The 21,950-nt window shown below is 27.3% G+C and overlaps 1 protein-coding gene and 1 long non-coding RNA gene across 2 annotated transcripts in view; one reads left to right on the top strand and one right to left on the bottom strand.

Annotated features, from left to right (window-relative positions):
• LOC114130781 (thrombospondin type-1 domain-containing protein 4-like) overlaps positions 1-11,746 on the top strand; it is a 59,898-nt gene extending 48,152 nt beyond the window's left edge. Inside the window, exons 7-19 of the mRNA XM_027995841.2 lie at positions 3,904-4,111; positions 5,379-5,551; positions 5,663-5,792; positions 6,153-6,225; positions 6,342-6,493; positions 7,310-7,445; positions 7,557-7,791; positions 8,444-8,620; positions 9,661-9,825; positions 10,166-10,345; positions 10,432-10,579; positions 10,750-10,830; positions 10,915-11,746. Of these exons, the coding sequence (XP_027851642.2) occupies positions 3,904-4,111; positions 5,379-5,551; positions 5,663-5,792; positions 6,153-6,225; positions 6,342-6,493; positions 7,310-7,445; positions 7,557-7,791; positions 8,444-8,620; positions 9,661-9,825; positions 10,166-10,345; positions 10,432-10,579; positions 10,750-10,830; positions 10,915-11,033 (1,977 nt within the window). The 3' untranslated portion in view covers positions 11,034-11,746. The remainder of the gene's footprint in view (positions 1-3,903; positions 4,112-5,378; positions 5,552-5,662; positions 5,793-6,152; positions 6,226-6,341; positions 6,494-7,309; positions 7,446-7,556; positions 7,792-8,443; positions 8,621-9,660; positions 9,826-10,165; positions 10,346-10,431; positions 10,580-10,749; positions 10,831-10,914) is intronic.
• The window catches only part of LOC114130789 (uncharacterized), a 44,473-nt gene that overhangs the window by 11,352 nt on the left and 11,171 nt on the right, over positions 1-21,950 (bottom strand). Inside the window, exon 2 of the long non-coding RNA XR_003592946.2 lies at positions 15,119-15,259. This is a non-coding gene — a long non-coding RNA (uncharacterized LOC114130789). The remainder of the gene's footprint in view (positions 1-15,118; positions 15,260-21,950) is intronic.

Raw genomic sequence — 21,950 nt, forward strand, 5'->3', positions numbered from 1 at the left:
CATTTATTCTTAAATATGCTAACACTAATTTATGAAGGCAAAATTTTAAGTTAAATATTACTAATATTGGTTTATATTTTTACTTAACATTTCGAAAATGTCCGCTTTTAAATCTCTTAAAATTATTTTCATTTTGTAAGATGAACAACCAAACAACACCAACACTAAGGTAATAATAATTAGGTATACTTATTATTGATAAGTAATAACAACACAATATAACTGCGTCCCACTAGCTTTTTGAAATCTTGCAATTTATCTTTAAAAAACTAGAGAACACATTTCGCGTTAAATATTGTTTAACTTGAGTGAATGCGTTGTATCATATTTATATAAAAATTGCATCTTACTAGTAGATTGTTAAAAACCGGGATATTTATTAGTTTCAGTAGTAAATAAAAACAGTATATATTCTACCTAATTTGTATGGGCCGCAATCGGGATATGAAAAAGGTAAAAATGTAATTTTGTGCCACAATCGGATTCATGCTATAACTGAAAACAATAATATAACGTGTATGGCATATTATAGTACAAGACTGAATGATAAAGGATTTAAGGATATACTACTGGCGAGTAGATGAAACACGCCCGTTCGTAAATGCGGGTCCGTTACGACGTTAATTTATCGTCGTTATTAATATTATCATTTTTTTTTTCATACGTACCCGACTCATAACCGACAAAGTTTTTAAGTATCCAAACATTTTAGGGATTGTTCTCCAATCGCGTCTAACGGTGCCATTGTCTATTAAGCGTCTACATAGATCCTGGTATGGTTATAATACAATAAGTTTGTGCGCATACTAAAGTATATAACTTCATCATCATAATAGGACGCCTATACGTACTTTACCACTGGCTGAAATAACCGCGAGTTCTCGATCTAATAATAACACATAAGACGCTAATGTGTCGTTAAAGTTTTTAAAGCATCGTTGAAGTGTCGGACGAGTGTGCGTTGTACAGAAAGCGTGACTGCTCGATGGTATATTATAGTTTTTTTTTAAAATAAAAATAAGTACACTGCACTTACATAAAACGCATACGAGGATTATAAACGGTATTTAAATCGAAATCACTACCAAGGAATGCGTCGGTCAATATAATTATATTTTTAATTTTAAATGGCATCATGTCTGAAATATAATAATTTAATATCAAATATCATTGACATTTTTAAAATCACACGACATTGAACTACATTCTCTGTCATATTTATATGGAAAAATATATATTTAAACAAAAACTATGTAATTCATTGATCGATTATGGGTGGTTTTATTTTTATTTTATATAGTTATATTTATAAAAATAAGATAATCAGACCATGCATTCATTAATTATTTCACCAGATGTAACTTACCATTAGGAACTTATTTTTGTAATTAATATTATGTTAAGTATATCTTTTAATTTAATCAAAAATCTTAATTTAATTTATAAAAATATTACCGATTTGTTATTTGGCATTTTATTTATACTCGTGTCTGTTCAAAATTGAATTGCAATTTTTTTTCATACAGCTTTTTATAATTTTAATTGTTTTTATTTACAGAAATTTATTACTGGATGAGTAATGTACAAAAGTACTGAATGAATAATTTATTATTAAACTAAATTTCTCTTTAGATTTCTATTTATCTCTGTATATGTATCAGATTTAATATTATTCGCAGCTTCTAGTTAAAAAAATTACACATTAGCGTGCGCTTGTTTTTACAGTACCTAATCCAAATGTAATTACGATGTATTTTCGATTTAATTTTAAATTTATACTTGAAACAGTTTTATATGCTTGCATAAAAAATGGAGATCATTAAACAGATTAAATTGTCGAATATAATATAATCTTTTGGTCCTTTATATTTTCATGTAGGTATTGAAATATAAAAGTATATTAATATTAATTTAAATTACTTATGTTTAATTTTTGATTTATGATTTTATAAACAATAATTTTGAAAGCAATGCAGATGGTTCATTGGTTCATAAATATTTTGTCATACGTTTATAACAAAATTGTAATCTGAAAACAAAACAGGTATATTATTTAGATATCCACGAAATGTGTTTATAAAATATTTTAATCTTTAATTAATAATTTGTTCTAATTAATAATTATTTGAATTTTAAATTTTACTTAATTATTAAAACCGTTTGCATAAACTAGGACAGTGTTTTGTTTCCATGATATATAAATTATGTATTTGTTTAACGGAAGTTAATTAGTTTCGAGAGACACATCATAATATTCAATTTCATATTAAATATCATTTTAAAATTTTAAATAACTAAGTGAATTAACTGACACTTTTCATAAAATCAATGTTTTTTTAACGATGTAATATTATACAAAAAAAATATATCAATCGTGCTTAAATTATTTGTGTAGGTACTGTGTACACTGTAACAGTTGACTGAATATACATTATTATGATTATGTGAATTTCTGCAGCAACAGTTTTATAATATTCAATTGAGCAGAAGTTATCGAACGCCAACGATAACTGGAAATATTAATTATCAACGTGGAACCGGCATGGTTCCTGTACACATAATATAAGTATACCATGATATACCCGCGATGCATATGATATCGTACACCGGGTCGACTCTTGGCCGGGGTCCCGGTGAGAAGTATTTCGATACTCGGCGGATTATCGATTGCTTCAAATCCTAGTGCACGGGAAAAAGGAATAATAAAATAATAATAATAATTATACGATATTGATATTGTATACAATCATATTATATGAATACGAACGATGTTTATCGTACACGGACACGCGAGCGCCACGGCCCGGCTCCCCTGGTGATTTATGTTGTCTAAAACGCCGTAATATTAAACGGCTGTTGGGACCGCAACGGTAGTTGATTGGAATCTCATCTCTGCACAGCACATCACATATTATTAATATTATACACCCCGCTCGCGCGTTTAAGATAATTGATTTTTCAACGTTGACGTCTAAATCGCATCCGCGACGCCATCGTAATGCGCGCTTATTAGGAGGTACCTATAGGTATATATAGATAGATAGGTAGGCACTAGGCAGGAAGGAAGATGCCTATAACTGGATAGTGTTGGTGGGCACCTATATACTTGGATCCACGTGCGTGTATAAAATATAAATAATAGATGCATAAAAAAACACCATCATATATAATGTTGTAATTTTTCAGGATTTATTTAGTTGACGGCGTTTGTGTGTTTAATAATAATTGTTTTCTAATATTTCTATTTTCTAATATTATTTATGTTTGCGTGTAACCTTACGTGTGCAATGTTCATTCATATCTCAGAGGCCAAGCGTTGTTTGATCACTACAGGTTGTGATATTATTATAATGATCTCGCGGTCGTTCTTAAAAAATTATTGGGGTCTTTAATTCTTAGTACATTTTAGATTAATTTTTAGGGAAAAAATAAAATATTATAAATATCTATAAACAATCGTATACGTGATACAATATAATATTATAATTATATAATATGTAAAACTGGCAATGTATTATTTAGTATTTGGTATTTACTCTCACGATGGTCTCACCTAGTATTATGGGGTATTACGTATACTATTTTCAAACATGACAAATTGGATCTTATGGCAGTATTTTTTATTGAATATTCATTATTCATCCCATATTTTTTTTTAGAATGTAACGTATTCTTGATAGGTAGTAACTATTACTTATACCGATAAACCAATGAACATGCATGAGCCTCGCAACGTGCACATATTATGATTCATAGATCCACGAAGTTTTATAAAATGTGTGCCACATGGCACACATGCCTTGTACATTATATACAATATGTTTTAATTTGTTCTATCATAAAATACAAGTGATGAAGATCATTTTTACAATTATTATTTAATTGATCGATTTTTGTTTTTAGGTAGTCAGTTGTGATGGTTCAATAGGTGGACCACTAAAGAACTTTGATGGTTGCGGAGTATGTGGTGGTGACAATAGCACGTGCCGTTTAATTTCTGGTATTTTCACTAGACCTAACATGCCAACAGGATACAATTTAATTACCAGATTACCGAAATCTGCTTGCAATATCACCATTAACGAACTTCAACCATCAGCCAATAACATAGGTACTTAATATAATAATACATATACCTAGAATCTAGGTCCTAGATAATTAAAATATAATAATTATTATTATTATTGAAATAAATGTTTGTTACTATATTCTATTAATAACTATAACTAAAATTGTTTCATTTAAAAATTGAAAATGTACAGCTTAGTGAAATATAAAATATTTGATACATTGAACAATTATTTAAACTAAATAGTAAATAAGGTTTATAAGTATTTATTTTTGGGCCAAGTCAAACAAGATCATTATCGGGTAACGGATTTTCTAGAATTTTCTACAATTTATAAAATGTTGAGTTATGATAATTAAGATTTGAAAAAGGTTGTTCATGAAATTAATAAAATTTATAAATATATGAACTTTTAAGTTTAAATTAGGACAAAGTAACATTTTAAAACGATGAATAATGATGTTATTTTTTTTTATATATAATTCTAAAACATTATTCACGAGGACTTAACATTTTTATATGTATTATAAATTTTACTATAAGTAATGATATTTTAAAAATATGTAGATTAATTTTAAACTTTTACTTATTTATACTATTAGTCATATTACACATTGTTTTACATTAAGAATGGTATTGACTCTGCAGTTAATAATATATTAATAATAATAAATAATTATATATTTTCTGATAAGAATTAATCAACCTCTTTTAAATATAATAGTATAATAAATTATTTTAATAGAAATATCAAAAAATATTTCACGAAATACGAAATGTACATGGTGATGTATTTAAATGGAATAACTGCAGACGGTTTCCGCTTAAAATCGTTTTTCGCATATAATTATATATCATTAAATTTAAATTTAACACCTCCATTTCAGTGACCCACTCGACATTTAATATGTAATAGAAATCATACCCACTTGCCTACCGTTTTTTACTTTTGACCTCTCACAATCCCAATCAGTTCCAATTTCTTTCCGAAAATTGCCTTCAAAGTTGACACTGAAGCAATTTTGATGCCTTAAAAGGCGATAACACATATATCGCCCAAAACTCAATTTATTCATTGCTCTTCTCAAAGTTTAATAGTTATGTAGTTACAGAAATGATCATTGCTCAATAACATAATTTGTACAATAATATAATCAAATTTAATTACATACATGTTTAATTTGACGCGTTTTGTAATATTACGAGTATTACTACTTTGATACGTATAATATGGTATGTCATAGACGTTTTAAAACGTAGTTCTTTTAAATACAACTAACTGATATCGTATCTGCTTTTTTGCTTACAGCATTGAAACACACTGTTGGACAATACATTTTAAATGGCAACTGGACGAATAGTTGGCCACTGAAGGAAGACTTTGAAGGAGCGGGTACAGTATTCACATATCGGAAAGAAAACGGTAACTTTGGTGAATCCGTATTTGCCATGGGACCGCTATCAGAGTCCGTAGACCTCATTGTAATTATAACATAATATAATATATAATTCATTATTCAATATTCACTTTTATATTATTGTTTATTATCTTAAAAAAATCGTCGCATAATTTGTGACTTGTCCCGTTTGCAGTTGGTCTTCAGGTATGCAAATCCGGGCATCAAGTACGAATACAAATTGCCGCTCGACGTGCTCACTCCAGATGAGTCGATCATGCCACCATTGATTAGACATCATTCGCACATGTCGGCATATTATCCCGGTTAGTATATTTGAGTTATTTTATTTATTATAAGTTTAATATTATACATGCTGAGATGAATAACGATAATACTTGGTCGCCGACTTGCTCTGTATTTTTAATGTAACAAAAAACGAAAGATTTCAACATTTTGATACTCCAACACCGTGGGGTATTAGAACAACTAATTTAAAATCTACAATTGCATATAATATTAAACAATTATAAGTTTTATTCGCACATCTATTGTGTGTAATAACAAAATGAATAACCTTATACAATGGTAGAAATAACGACAAATACAACAGCTAATTATCGCTTCAGTTTCATAATAAAATCTATCCCTGTATATTTAATTATTATTTTCGGATTTCATCGTAGGAAATTATTCACCGGTTGGTGACGATGCGTACGCGACGGATAAAGGGTCGGAACTCGATAACGAAGAAAAAACGTAAGTTAATAAAATATATTATATATTATATAGTATAGGTAATAGAATTGTTTCAAAACAATGCGTTACCCGTTTAAGACTGGTATGGGTGTAGTAAGAAATATTTTATTTTGCAGAAAATTTAACCAGGACCAACCGCATGGAACACAGTCTGAGTATCAAGGATTCATCGGCGATGAAGCTGCAAAGCCGCGAAACAAAGGCAGAAAAAAGAAGTTTATATGGAAATTGACCGGCTATTCTGAATGTACCAAGACTTGTGGTGGAGGTAATAACTCATTTATTTTTGTATAATTTAAAATAGCTAGGTATCACATTATTTAATTTTCATAAACATTTTGTCAACTTCGTATTATTACGAATGATTTGAAATTTAAAATCATCTTTAATTCAACGAGGATAGCGTAGTCATATATCTCTACACATTTTGGCAGAATATTATAATAGAATTTGTTTAAAACTAAAATACAGAATATAATAAAGATACTTATTTATTATTCATCAGCAATACATTAAATAAGTTTTAGTTTAATAAATTTTAATTAATAAAATACGGTAAACTTTACTCGTAAAGATTTTTGATGGGTAGCATTTTACGGTAGATAGCATACTTCACTAACGAAGTAATGGTAAGTCACATACTTTACGATTACCACTTATTTATATAAATTATACAAATACTAAATACCAATGTAGAAAGTAAGATATTTTATTAAAATAATCATTTTATCATATTTATTTTTATTTAATATTGCATTTATTAGATACATTTACTCAGGAGAACACCTACCGTGTACTACAATTATAGTTTAATATTCGAGATGTTATAATTTTAAGAAAATATTTAAAATTATAAAAATATTCTTTAGAATTCTGTAACTTACAGCATTTTTGATTATTTTATCAATAATAGACAGAGTGCTATTATTATTAATTTTAAATTTTATAAATATTTATTATTTGTATACCTACATAAATTTATCATATATATTTACTAATTATTATTTTGTATTTTTAATCCATACTCTGAATACCTTTAATATATTATTTGTATTTAATGGGGTTGATCATACATTTTCCATAGGGTATCAGACGTCCACAATGGTATGCATCAAAGAACATAATCAGCAGCAGCAAATCGTCGCGGACAAACGGTGTCATGGGTTGGATAAACCGCAACCCCAAGTGCTCAGATGCAACGTGAAACCATGCGAAGCACAGTAAGTACACTATAATATAATCCTAAGACCCTGGAGATAGTCTTACTTACGAATACTATATAATATTACGATAACATAATATTATATTATATACATTTTATTATCCTACAGGTGGTCGATTACTGATTGGAGCCCTTGCTCGGTTAGTTGCGGCTTGGGAGTCCAGACCCGGGAAATGGCGTGTAGGCAGCAAATCAATCCCACTTTGACGATGAACGTGGACGAATCGGCTTGTCCGTCACCAATGCCAGCAAACGTCATCCTGTCTAAAACCTGTCAAAGGCCACCTTGTGATTCCACTCAACCTGATAGCGGCTCGCATTGGATCGCTGGAACTTGGTCCAAAGTTAGTGTTAAAAACGTCCCGAAAATGTAGGGATTTTCAGTATCTATGGGAATAATAGTGATTGTAGGATCTAGGTGATCGGTCGATTCGTGGTTTTTGAATTTATAATACTGAAGAAAACTTTTCTAACTTCTTTAACTTTATGAAATGTGCAACATTGATAATATTTGAAATAATAATAATATTTGAGGGGGCTAGCAAAATATTTGGAGGGCTAAGACCCCCAAGCCCCCACCTAATTGCGCCTATGATTGATTATTGAAGTAAATTTCTGGAGATAAAAATCCCAGTAATAAAAAATCAATAAAATATTGATAGTCGACTCATATAAAAAAAAATCGTACAACAATAATTAGTATTATTACACTCGTAACTATTAAATATTTTTAATACAAGACGTCGAAGAATATTTTAACTACGTTCAAACTAAATTTTCCAGCATCGTACATTATTCCACAATATAAGTACAAAACTGGATGAAGGAAAGAGGTATTGACCTCCACAGCGGGAAAGGGTTTAAATACTCACTGTAAATACGTCAATAAAGCTTGACGATGGCTGATTTGAAATATTAATAATATACTTATCACACTTACAGTGTTAAACATCGTAAAATTTCAATATGATTAAGTAATCTGATTTTATTTTTCAGTGCTCCGCGACTTGCGGTACCGGAATTAAGTCAAGATCGGTAAGTTGTTCGTCCTCCAATGAAACCGAATGCAAGTCCAATGAGAAACCGGCGCATCAAACCACTTGTGACATGGGACCGTGTGCGATGGCCCTTTCCAACGCTATTGGTTCGTGGATTCTATCGGATTGGTCACAGGTATTAAATTATAAGTTATAACGTTATTTACACAATTTATACATATTAAAATAATTATACTAGGCGTACTACTATGAACTATGAGATATACTTAATTAATAATTGAATAACTAGTTACTAAAATAGTTAATAATCTTTTCAATAGAGTTTATTATAAAAATGATTTTAATGTTTATAATTGTATATCTATGATAAACATTGTACTAAATTATTTATATTAAGCGTTTTAAATGTATAGAACAATAATTATTTTTGTAACAACGTGGTACACTTTCTTGATCAAAATTTGAAAAACAAAAAAAAAATTAGTATACTTCTTTGTTATTTTTGTTTTTAACTTAAATTTATAATTGTTAAAATGATGATTATATGATTTAATGATATTATACGAGTGAAAAAAATAAAAATATTATATAATTAAATAGTTTTATAAAAGCATAAAACTACAAATTTAAACTCAATACTTTTTGAAACAATGCTAGTATTTATTAATAAAATAATTAAATATTATTATATTTATTTATGTTTAAATTTCAAGACATTTAAAAGAAAACTTATCTGAAAACGTTAAGACAATTATTTATTATAAATACATCTAATATTATAAATACCGTAAACATTTTTACACTACTTCTGCTCGTTTAAGCTTTAAATATATTATATATATTTATATCTATTCATAAATATTAAAGTATCTTCCACGTGAGATATTTATCCCGTTATACATTTTAATTTAAAAAATAAAAAAAAATTTAATAGATAATATAACATTAAAAATAACAATGCATATATTTTATCATTCATTTGTTATCCGTGATATTTTACTATTTATTGAGAAATGCATATTAAGGCTTATATAAGATATATAACTATCATCTCCACCAATGATGAAACTTTATTATGGAAGATAGATTTTTATTAAAATCATATATATATAAGCTTGAAAAAGATAATTTGAATGTAGTTCTATAATTATTTATTATAATATGTATTACTTATTTTAAAATAAATCTTAAATATGTGCGTGACATATGTTCTAGTGTTCAGAAACATGTGGCACGGGTATACAAACTAGAAAGGTTTATTGTTCACTTGGAATTGATCGCGAGAGTGCATGTGATCAATCAATAAAGCCAGAAGTTAGCCGAGCTTGCCTAAGTGATAAAGATTGTAATGGACTTTGGTTTACAGGACCTTGGTCGCAAGTAAGATTTTTATATTAAAATATTTATTTAAATCCAATAATGTGCTGCTAGTTGATCTTGCGTTATTCATGTTTGTAACTTTGTTGAGAATTTTAATTTGTCAGCATACCTTGATATGGTTTTGTATATAATATATTATGTATTTGTTTTAATCAATTTATAATATACTATATATATATATTTATATTATACTTATAGTTTATACCTATTACATCCTTCACCCTACATATTATTGTTTCTTTCAGAAATAGATTATTTATTCAATATATTGTAATATAACATCTAATAATAATAATATTTATCAAGTATAAGAAAATAAAAATAATAAAACTATTTTTAGTGTTCCGAAATATGTGGTTGGGGTAATCAAACGAGAACTTCAGTTTGTATGTCATATGATCAAAAAGAATGGAAAGTAGTACCCCAGAGCCACTGTTCTGGCAAAGAAAGGCCGTCAATGACCATGTCGTGTTTCACCGAAAACTGTGGTTCTAATTGGTTCACTTCGGAATGGCTACCGGTACAGTACCTAAAGCATTATATGAATTGGACTACTGATGAAGAAGGATGTTTTAAAATGTATTATTATTAAAATAATGTTTCCAGTGCTCGAGATCGTGCGACTTGGGTGTTCAGAAACGAGACGTCAAGTGTCTCAATGAAGTATTAAAACCATCGTTGGAATGTGATGAATCAAACAAACCACCTGCAAGACGTTCTTGTAACTTAAGTCAATGCGTCAATAGTTATTCAGGTAACGTATCTATATCAAATATAAATATATATAGTATAATTAATAACTTAACAATATTATGCGTATAGTTTATTGTATGGTAAAATTGTTGTGCTTAACTAAACTGAGTTTAATATTGTTATACATTTTGATTGAATAGAAATAAAATAATTTTTAAACCTCACTTTCAGCACCAGTAATAAGTGATGAGAGCCGAATCGAAAGAGAGAATAAACCAATATCTACCAGTACCCAACTACCATCGGATCAAGGTTAAATTGTTTTGCCTATAACTGAAATCAATATAAATGAACGAGATGAAACTATAAATTCATATTTTTAATTTATGCTTACAGATGATCCTAAGTGCGTTGATATACAACATAGAAATTGTAATTTCGTTGCCCAAGCCAGACTGTGCTCTTACAAGTATTACAAAATTTCATGTTGCAATTCTTGTCGAAATAAAACATAAATCAATCATAGTCAAACGTATCTAAATATTATTTGATTTTCAATTGTAGACATAATCAAGACGACTAGTAAATAATAATTTATTATATTCAATCAATGTAAAAATAGGTATTACCTATTTTACAACACAATATTTTTGTACCTACCTATTATTTATGATGTAGGTAATCATATTATGATTAAAACATTTTTATTTGTTAAACACGTCATGTACCAGATAAAATGCATCCATAAATTATGACTAATGTGATTAAGTATTTATCGTGTAAGTATTAAATGTAAAAATGTAAATGTTCTAATAAGGTATTAAATAAAAATATTACATTTAATGTCAAGCAATCGAGTGTGTCAAGAATCTCCAAAATTTCAACGAGATAAGTATATTCATAATAGTATTAATCTTTAATATGTGTTTTTATTTTTATTATTTTGCTCTGGATTAAAATGTATGCAATTTCAATAAAAAAAAACACACAGAGTTAATTTACGATTTTGGTAAATGAAAAAACTATTTAAGTTTAAATTAATTCTTTTTAATTTTAATACGATTTAAGTAGGTAACAATCGTTTAACTCATCATTTGTCGATTATGTTATTATTTATATGTATATTATGTGTTTTAATATTAAGTACCTATATTATGATTATATATGCTAAACAATTTTAATTTAATTATATAATAAGACGTGTAATATAATAAAATAGGAATACACACATTTTTTTATTGTTCCTATTCGATTATCTAATAAATTAAATGTAATTTTCTAAAATTATTTTATAATAATTATTATGCTTATCTTAAGTTACGATTAGATTATTATATTATTACATGTAAAGGTACTATATAATATACGACAGCATAGTTTAGTTTGCTTGAATTAAATTTAGATTTAATAACTTTTATAAAAATTAATGTTTTCCAGTATTTCTAGAGTAAATTCAAAATATATAATATGAATTATAGATTTATAAATATACTAAATATACGTATTTAAATTTATTTATTATTTTTTTTTTTTTAGTTGATTTTAAAATTTATAATGAGACAACTCTCAGATAATATCTGATTTTATGGTCGACTAAAATTGAAGTACTATTGAATTTTCAAAAAAAAATTCGTGTAGAAAACACATTAACTGAAATGCGTCAATGTAACGTAAGTAAGATATAACCTCTGACCTTTTTTATAACTATATTAAATTATATTGTATTTTATGATAGGTACTATACAGATTAAAGCCTAATGAAATAAGAATAGGTAAATAGTAAATACATATGAACAATATTACAATTTATTGGCTAACTTAAAATCAATAAATTATTTTAATAAACATTAAAAATTAGAAAGAAAAAGGAGGTCTTTATTTGCTAGTAACACAAGATGTATTAAGGGGGAGCGAAATAAATAACAGTTTATAAAGAATAAGGAAAGAACACAGAAAGAAAAAATTGTACTCCTTTGATCAGGATAATTCTGAAATAAATATGTACAGCTGATGTAGAAGAATCAATTTTAACTGCCAAAAGCTTTTTAAAAAATTATAAATTAACAGCTGTTTGTCTTCAATCTGATAAGAAAGATAAATTTAATGATTTTTTTTACAGGAAAGTGGTCACGAAGAGCGCAATCAGTTTTAAGAATATTATATGATATAAATTATAAACCGTAGAAATGTACATTTTATTTTTTCCAATATTTGAGTGTCTCTAATAATGGATGAATCCTAAATGACAAAATCATATTTGATTAGTGGTGAACAAAAGATTTTTTTATAAAAAACTAGTTTAAACTTAGAGCACTTTCGTTAGACCTAACCACCGGGAGAGTTTATTAGCTTTAAAAGTTGAGATAATTTACTACCGCCCAAAGACAGACTTAATGGACATAAATATTTTTATATCATTGGAGAAGGTAAAAAAGCTAGTATTATGTAAAAAAAAATTACCCTGGCTATTAATCAAAAGAAAAAAAATTTCTTTTGTAAGGACCTGATGTGAGTGTAAAACTATAAGACGAAGTATACTTATTAATAATTAGTTAAACTTGTTATTTTCTATTTGTTAGGTAAGAAAGACTCCAAAAGAGAATAAGTTCATCTAAAATAACTTTTAATAGTAACAATAGTGTGGTCAATGCGATCGAAAACTTTCATGGCTTCGTGCAGTATGAGTAGATAACACCTAATTGTGAGTAATCATCAAATTTCTCAATAATATAAAGTTATATAAAGATAAGTTACATTTGATAGTTGTACACTTCAGTCGAAAACCATGTAGCTTATTAGATACAATATTATTGACAGAATACTATACTAAAGACTTTAATAATTTATTATATATTGTATGGTATAAGTTAAGAAGATTTCCTAGATTTTTATTTAAGCCAATAGAAAAAGTATCACCCAGTTGAATAATATTTCTTAACTTGGTGCTCGTCGAGACATTAAAAGAGATAAATATATTTAGATGATTAAATCGCTCAAGACTACAATCTGTTATAAATTATTGCTGAAAATAAACAATCAACATTTATATATATATATATAGGTTAAGTGACGAATTGATTTTACTAAAAGCTCTAATTATGTAAGTAATATTTCTTGAATACTGCTTTATTTACCGTTATTTTGTCAGTATAATAATTCTTTCACCGCCGTGATAAATTTGGTTGCTGTTACATATTTTACGTATCGAAATTGCCTATACACGATGCCTTAATATCCATTTTAATAATATTATGTACCGTGTATAGATAATTTTAAAAGAAAACTCTGGTCATATCGATGTTTCATTACATCTCTGGTTTATTTTTAAACTTAAAATTTTAAGACTTAAACTTTTTATTAAACAATCGATCAGTTTTAATTTGAATGTTGATTTTGATAAACAGTAAATACACGTAAAAACATTTATAAAACAATATACCTACAGGACAGAAATACATTAAAATAAAAAATAAAAAAAAACATTTAAAAAAATCACTAAACAAATTGATTTATATACTAAAATAATACCTACTTATACTTATACTTATAGTTACTTTACCTACTCTTAGTATAAAATGTAAATAATACAAAAAGTAAAACTTCAGATTTATCTGTATAATAGCTTATAATATTATCTAATATTTATTATTATACTTTTTTTTACTCATTATTATAATTGTAGAAATATTTATTTTTATATTATAATGATATTTCTTGGAAAACTTATTATTTACATTTTTTATGTAACTGTAAATAATATTGAAAATCCATTTACAGAAATTAATTTTATTAATTCATAAATTATTTAATTTTAATTTTTAATATCTTTATTTTATTATTGGAGAACTCCAATTTATTATACATCCGACAACAAGCGTATTCAAAATGTTGTTTCAATTTATGGTTAACATTCGCAAATGGTTGTGCTCTGAGTGCTCTGTTCATTTCAATTATCCACATGGTTACTCATAGTGTACATATTTCGATTTTAATTATTGGTGTTATTAATTATATACAATGCGTTCACAGATAATTACAAGTCATCCTAATTTTAATCAACATTTAAATGATTGTTTGAACGTTTGAACGTAAACTATAAAAATATCATCAGTAAAACTCGTAAAAGGTATATGTTCGTTAATATTTATTACAATACTATTTTTAAGTTATATTATTGAAAATTAGAATATTTAGGTAATTTTTCATATGAAAATGTTAAAATATTTAAAATCTTATTATCTTGATATTATTAAATTAATTTTTATGTATAAGATATTATAAACAAAAAATTGTTTATATATTCTATGAGGACAATTTTATTAAATAATTTAATATGATAATATTTCAAAAACTTTGTTGGTTTGATCATAGTACGTAAGTAAAATCGGTGATCACTTAAATTACCATTAACTAGGTTTGTGGATTTGTGTTTTCAAATTAAAATAAGAAACTTAAAAGGTGTTGATATATTTGACACTTATAACTTATAAGTTATAATATATTTTTCCATTTATAATTTTAAATTGCCCTTAAAGCTGCCCTTTAGGTATGACCTTAACAAGTCATCGTAACTAGATTTTACTAAAATAGGAAAACTCACCATTGTTATAGTACTCAACCGTGTTATTGTGGTTGATCCGTAGGTCCGGTTCACATCCTCTATCTATGCACCAGTGTCATAGATTTCCTGTTTTCTTTTTCAGTCAATCGAAATGAAACATTTCCGATCATTATTTATTTCCTATAACATTATAATTTATTACATAGAATTTGTAATGACGTTTCATTCAAAGAGACAATCTAATTCAAGTTTACCTAAATCACTGTAAATATAATATAATGTGAGACATGGGTACTATGCTATTGTGTACAATTTATATTAAATTACATTTTTAAGTGATTAAACATTTATTTTGAGTTTTGACTATTATAATTTTTAAGTACGAAACGATCAATACAATTATATATTTTTTTCAAATACTCTTTAACGTAATGTTGGATAAATAAAAATAACTTGTTAAAAATGTATTTTTTGAAAATTCACACGCTCATTAGCTTTGAGTGATATGTATTAAACATCAATAAAACAGATAAAGTGAACTTTATTTCAAATTGCCAACATTTCAACTTATAAGAAATATAGTCAGTAAATATACAGAATTACTTTTTGATCGAAATATTTTAAAATAATTTATATTAATTTCTCCTTTAGCCATTAAAACTATACAAATTTTTAGCCACAAAATATTGTTTACAAAATTAATGTGATTAACTATCTTGTCCAACTAAATAATATTAATGTTGTTCGATAAGCAGACTATTATGTAGTCATAATAAATTTGGTAAGAATCGAGGTATAAATATAATACTGGGGAAATAATATTTTTTAACAGCAGGCAACAAAATGAACGTTGTTTTACTTTACAGTTTATACATTTTCAATTTTACCTTGTATCTAAGAATTTATTTCATAATTTATTATTATAATTTGTGCAACATTATGAGTATGAAATGTTCGGGGTCAGAAATAATAAAGATGTATTGTATTTGTGTGGTTTTAAAATTATGAAGTTATAATTATATAACTTCATAATTTTAAAACCACATATAGGTACACAGTCGTGATAAATAAGAAATCAGCAAAAGATAAATAAATAAATATTTTATTTAAAATTCTAAAACCCACGCATAAAAATCGTACTGTAGCAATCTATTTTTACATTGTTATAACTTTAAGGGAAAATTCGATGAATCGAAAGCAAGTCACTGAAGCGTTACCATCGCTGACGTAAATTATTTGTTGATTGGTAATAAATAATTAATGTTAATTTTAAGTACACTCAACTTTCTACAGTTTTTATAGTACTAGTGTTTCCTTTTATATACATCGAAACTTTAAACTTTAGATTCAACCATGTTCGAGTACAAGTTTTAATGGACAATGGTAGTCATGTTTTTATACTGAGAGTATGTAATAAGTTTTAATTGTTTGTATACATTTACAATTGAATTAGTCTATTTTGAGAGATCCCTTGATATATTTATTATTAAATTTACTTATACATACTTATAAGGATTCAAGAGATATTTCTTAAATGATAAATAACAATGTGTTTGCATATTTGTGGAAAAATAGAAACATTTATTCGTAAAGTCTTGTGCTTTGAGTTCAAAGGCAAGTGTATCTTGGGATTTTATATGTGTTATCATAATATATGAATTATGTAAACATTATTTATAATTTTTGTTTTTTAATAATAATTACTTATTATCTTAAAAAATATATTAATATACTTGGATATTTATTTATTTTTTTTTTAAAGTTTCAAGTCATTACAAAATAATATTTTTAAAAATGTATTATTAAATTGTTTGATACAGTCTGATTGTTTCGAGGAATATAATAATAAGATCGTCTGTTTTATCTGGTTAGTTATGGTCATATAAATGCATATAAGTTTTTAGATAATATGTTTAATTTTATCCTACCAAAATATAGTCAATCTATAAATTGTCCATGAATATGTGTTATAGGTATAGTTAAAACCACTTCGTACGAAGCACAATCATTATATTTGTCGATTCTTTATCTTCCATTAGTAACCATGAGTTAGAATGGTTGATCCTTAAGTCGAAGATTATCATTCTTATTTCTCCAGATATTAGAAAGAATCTCTATAAATATATAAAACTTATATATTATGTTTTATTTAATTACATTCTATTTTGTCATTTTGTTCAAAAAATCGTTTTTCAAATGTATTGGGTGAACATATGATATTATAGTTTTCTTTAAAAGTTTCTTATTACCTATTGTTTGATTAATGGTTAATAATAAAATTGAGATATCTGATATTATCGCTACATTTTTTGTAATTTAGTTGGTTTGTTAATTTTTATGACTATTCAGTGCCCAATATTTAAACAAATTTAAATTAACTACAGTTTTTTCCAGAATTAAATGCTATTGCCGATTGTATAATTAAATAAAGCGTGAAAATAATACTTTTATTTTATATACCTGGATAACAAAATATTATTTAAATAATATTGGTAACTCTAGAAACAAAATATATTGTAAAAAAAGTAAAGTTCCCAAATAAATTCAAATTCGAGAGATTGTTAATTTAATGAAAAGTATTTATTACTAAATTACATTCACCTTAAAATAGTATGACTTTTTCAATGGAATGTCCATAGTCAACGGAATCTTAAGAATTTAATTAATATCACCGTTAACAATAGGTACTATAAAAATCGTAAAAGCATCGGAGATATTGCGTTTAAATGATATTTTTCATAATATGGCAAAATTTCAAGCCCACTAATATCCTACCCTCCCCCCCCTATAATAATTAACTAGCTTTATTCGTAGCTCATTCGGCGGTGACTTGTGATTAGGTGTCAGTGCCGAAAACGACGGCTTCATAACATAATTAACCCATGAAATCGTTGGATCTATCGCCACCGTCACCTATGGCTCATAGGACATCAATCTCATCGCCCCTCCCGATAACCCTGATTAAACCAAAATTATTTAAACAACATGAATAATTAATATAATAATAATAATGTATTATGTTTATTTGTATACATATAAAATATAAAACAACGAATTGAATTAAAAACATAAAAGCAAAATAAATCAAACATTTAAATTATTATAGTAACTTATTACGATGATAAAAAAAGTAATTATATATTATTAGTATAATGACGTAATTATTCGAAAAATCTCATCACATCTGATTGCTTATAAAGGTTTAGAAAATACTGCAATTGCATTTCTCTTAAATATCGATGTATGTTTTACGTTCTGTTCATTGATTATGACGTACCATCGGTCCCCACACGCAGTTATCACTCTAGCCGGATCGGCTTCGCTTATAAACTATCTGCGTTATGTATACGACAGAAGTAATTTAATAAACTATCAATACGTGTTAATTTGCCATGTATAATACCACAACATATTGGATATATTCCCACACAATTCTCAGGTGTTATAAGTTATATTGTCATACTTCGCACTCCGAGTATAATATAATATTAATATGTGTTTCGATTACTCACCATCTATAATTTATATATTATTATATAATATAGTAAATACGATTCAATGTCAGTCAGTCGATCAGAAACGAACACAATACGTTGGAACCAAAAATAATCAGAATACAGGGTGATCCTTCACATTTCTTTGGTTTTTCATACATGTACATTGTACATACATATTATGTACTATATCATGACATTATGCTATTAATGTATACGGGGAGACACAGTGGCACGCTCCACCACTCTGTGTAATATCGTCTATTCGCAATTGTAGTTAAGTTAACCGGTGCCGTCAATCCTATTGATCCTATTCCGACAATGGTAATTAATCGTATTCGTTGATCGTATTATGCATTATCATTATGTAATATTGACAATTGTCACGATCGTTGCTCGTTGATTTTACGGTTTCATGTACCTATAAATGTACAATACGGCCGCGTTCGATGACAGTAACTTTGATATACGATACGAATCTAAAGTTTTTTTTTTTTTTATCAGTGATAAATACTTGAACTTTTTGTGATTTAATATAATTGGATAGCAGATCAATTTGGTTGTTTAAGTGCAATTTCATAGATGATAAACAACGGCACATCGTGCATGTCATATTATATATAGGTATGATTCGTGCATTAAAACTGTATAGGTCTTATAGTGTTATTATAAGCCTATAATATACCATAAATAAAGTATTGAAGACAAATGTAATTAATACTATCCGGCGAACGTGCTATGCCCCGAAATCACATCTCGATAAATCATATCGGTTGAATTATATAAATACCCTTTCTTCGCCTTCAATATAAATTATTACCATGAAGGAGCACTGTCTACCAAACGCGTTGTATAGCGTATAATGTCGCGTTATGGTTTTAATTTTTACATTTTATAAAATTTAATAATTTTTTGTCCTAATATTTTTAGTTTTTGTTCTTTTCTCATTTTTATAATGCCTGACAATGTTTTAATTGTAATTTATCAAATTGTACTATTAATCGATTCACAATTTATGTTGTACTAAGCAATCATTTGATTTTAATTAACATCGAGAATAGTTACCAATTTATTTATCTATAATTATTGATTATCTAACAATTATTATTATGACCGTCATCGTCATTAAAACAATGTAAGTCACTCGAACGTTTTGATAAAGAATTGCCGGTCCAACGGAATTATTAATACCGATAATCAGTGTCATGTCGAGATGTCGAAAATCCGAGTAACGAGTATAAATTGTATGATGCGAAATCATTATTTTAGGTTAGCTACAATAAATAAATGTATATAATATAATATTACATCACTGTACTGTTATAACAATAGTAAATAATAATAATAATATCTAGTATCTACCAATAGCGATATATTCTTCTCGCACCGATCGATCAGACACGTCATGCATTCGTGACCACAGTCCATTTCCGTTGCCCTATCCCCAACCCCATCGTCCCCATCCCCTAGAACCTAGATCATTATCTCGCGCATTCGACAATACACATACAGTGTGATTCACCAAGCATGTTCACCATTTTTCCTTTAAAAATGTCCTATAAATTAATTGAAAATTAGATTTTTGAAATTTTAAGTATACCTAAAGACCACATACTATCAAATTCTTGAGACTTTTTGTATTATACTCAATAAGTTTAGTGTATTGTGGAGATACCACTTTTTAAAATCAAAACTATTCTTTTTTTATTATAAAATATTTAGAAGATAATTTTTCTGAAAATGTTGACGTACATCAAAATCAGCATTCGAAAGTGTAGTTTTTGAGTTATTTAACTTCCTATACACTGAGAATAAGAAATGGATTTGAAAAATGTGTGGTCTATGGTAATTTGAAAATTCTAATAATTATTATTAATTCGTCAACATTTATAACTTATAAAAATCACTCAAGCATAATAAATATTGTTTGAATATTGGAGTTAGGTAGGTAGGTACAATATTTTCAGAAAAATCATTCGCTTAAAAAGTTATATAACAGAAAAGTTCTTATTTGAAGTTTGAACAATAGAAGTTTACATCATACGGGACATTTCTTAATATGTATCTAATACAAAATATCTCTGCAATAATTTGAAAACGTAGTACCTATTTAAGTGTATTTAAAAAAAAAAATTCATTATTAAATGGGAAAATGGGATAGGGTAGAACATACTTGGCGAATCACCCTGTATAAACGTTTGTTAATATGCAAACGGGAGGGGGTTGTTATGCGTCACAATAATATTGTGTACACACACTACACACGTAAATGTATATCGGTGTAATCCGATGACAACGGATCACCTGGCCGATTCCCGAGGGATACTACAGTCGCCGCCACTAATACATTTTCCTCTCGTCAACGGTCAACCCGATTATTACGTATTACTCTGTGTGATACTGCACGTGTACCAAATTGATGTAGAATCATTTATTAAGAGTGACGTAAGAGGGTAAACTGGTTCGAACTACTTACTGATTGTTCCTCAAATTCTCTCTCAAACTGACCTATTCTGTTAAAAAGTATCTTTACGTCGATTGTCTTCTTCTATACATAAATTATACATGAGTAAATGGTATTATATGAACAAAAATATACGTGCATGTAAATTATGAATGTTTGTTTTTGCGATATCATAAAAATCAAAAATTTACGTTTTCGTATAAAATTGTATTATATAATCCATAAATTTATAAATACATTTCCTAGGAAAAAACTTATACTTAAACCTTTTCGGTTGTAATGTTGAAACTTTCCAGATAATGTACGAATCAAAAATATTAAAGATTTTTGTCCGTTCAGATTGGACATATTTTAAAACTGCAGTGTTAGCTGAGGTCAGCTAGGTAAAATTCGTACAAATTCAACTTTAATATACCACATATTACTTATTAGTATATTACTCTATAAGCGTAATTCAAAATTAATATTGGTTGTCGTATTTTATTCAATTTTACAATAATAATATGATGTTTGAACCTATATGTAGAAATGGTTTAGCGTTTTATATTATATATTTTTTAGCTGTTTTATATTTATTATTATTTTAATTTTTGGACAATTATTTATATACACGACGACGAAAACAAAACATCGACCAGGACGACAATAATATCTACTGTGAAGTATTATAAGTAGGTATTATGCGCTTGTCTTTTTTTTGCGTGTTTTTTTTTGCTTTTCTAACCGCGTTTGTTTATGTTGTATCGTTACGGCGGAAACTTATTATCAATATTGTGTCGTCACCGTGCCAGTAAATATTTTGATTATTTTCACGACACATAAATCGACGAGATTAATGGCGACGGAATAATGAACGAGCGGTGTTCACGGTGCGCGACGGGTCCATGACCGTGTCCATAAACGCCGTCGCCTA

Source organism: Aphis gossypii, chromosome 1, assembly GCF_020184175.1.
Source record: "Aphis gossypii isolate Hap1 chromosome 1, ASM2018417v2, whole genome shotgun sequence".
NCBI lineage: Eukaryota > Metazoa > Arthropoda > Insecta > Hemiptera > Aphididae > Aphis > Aphis gossypii.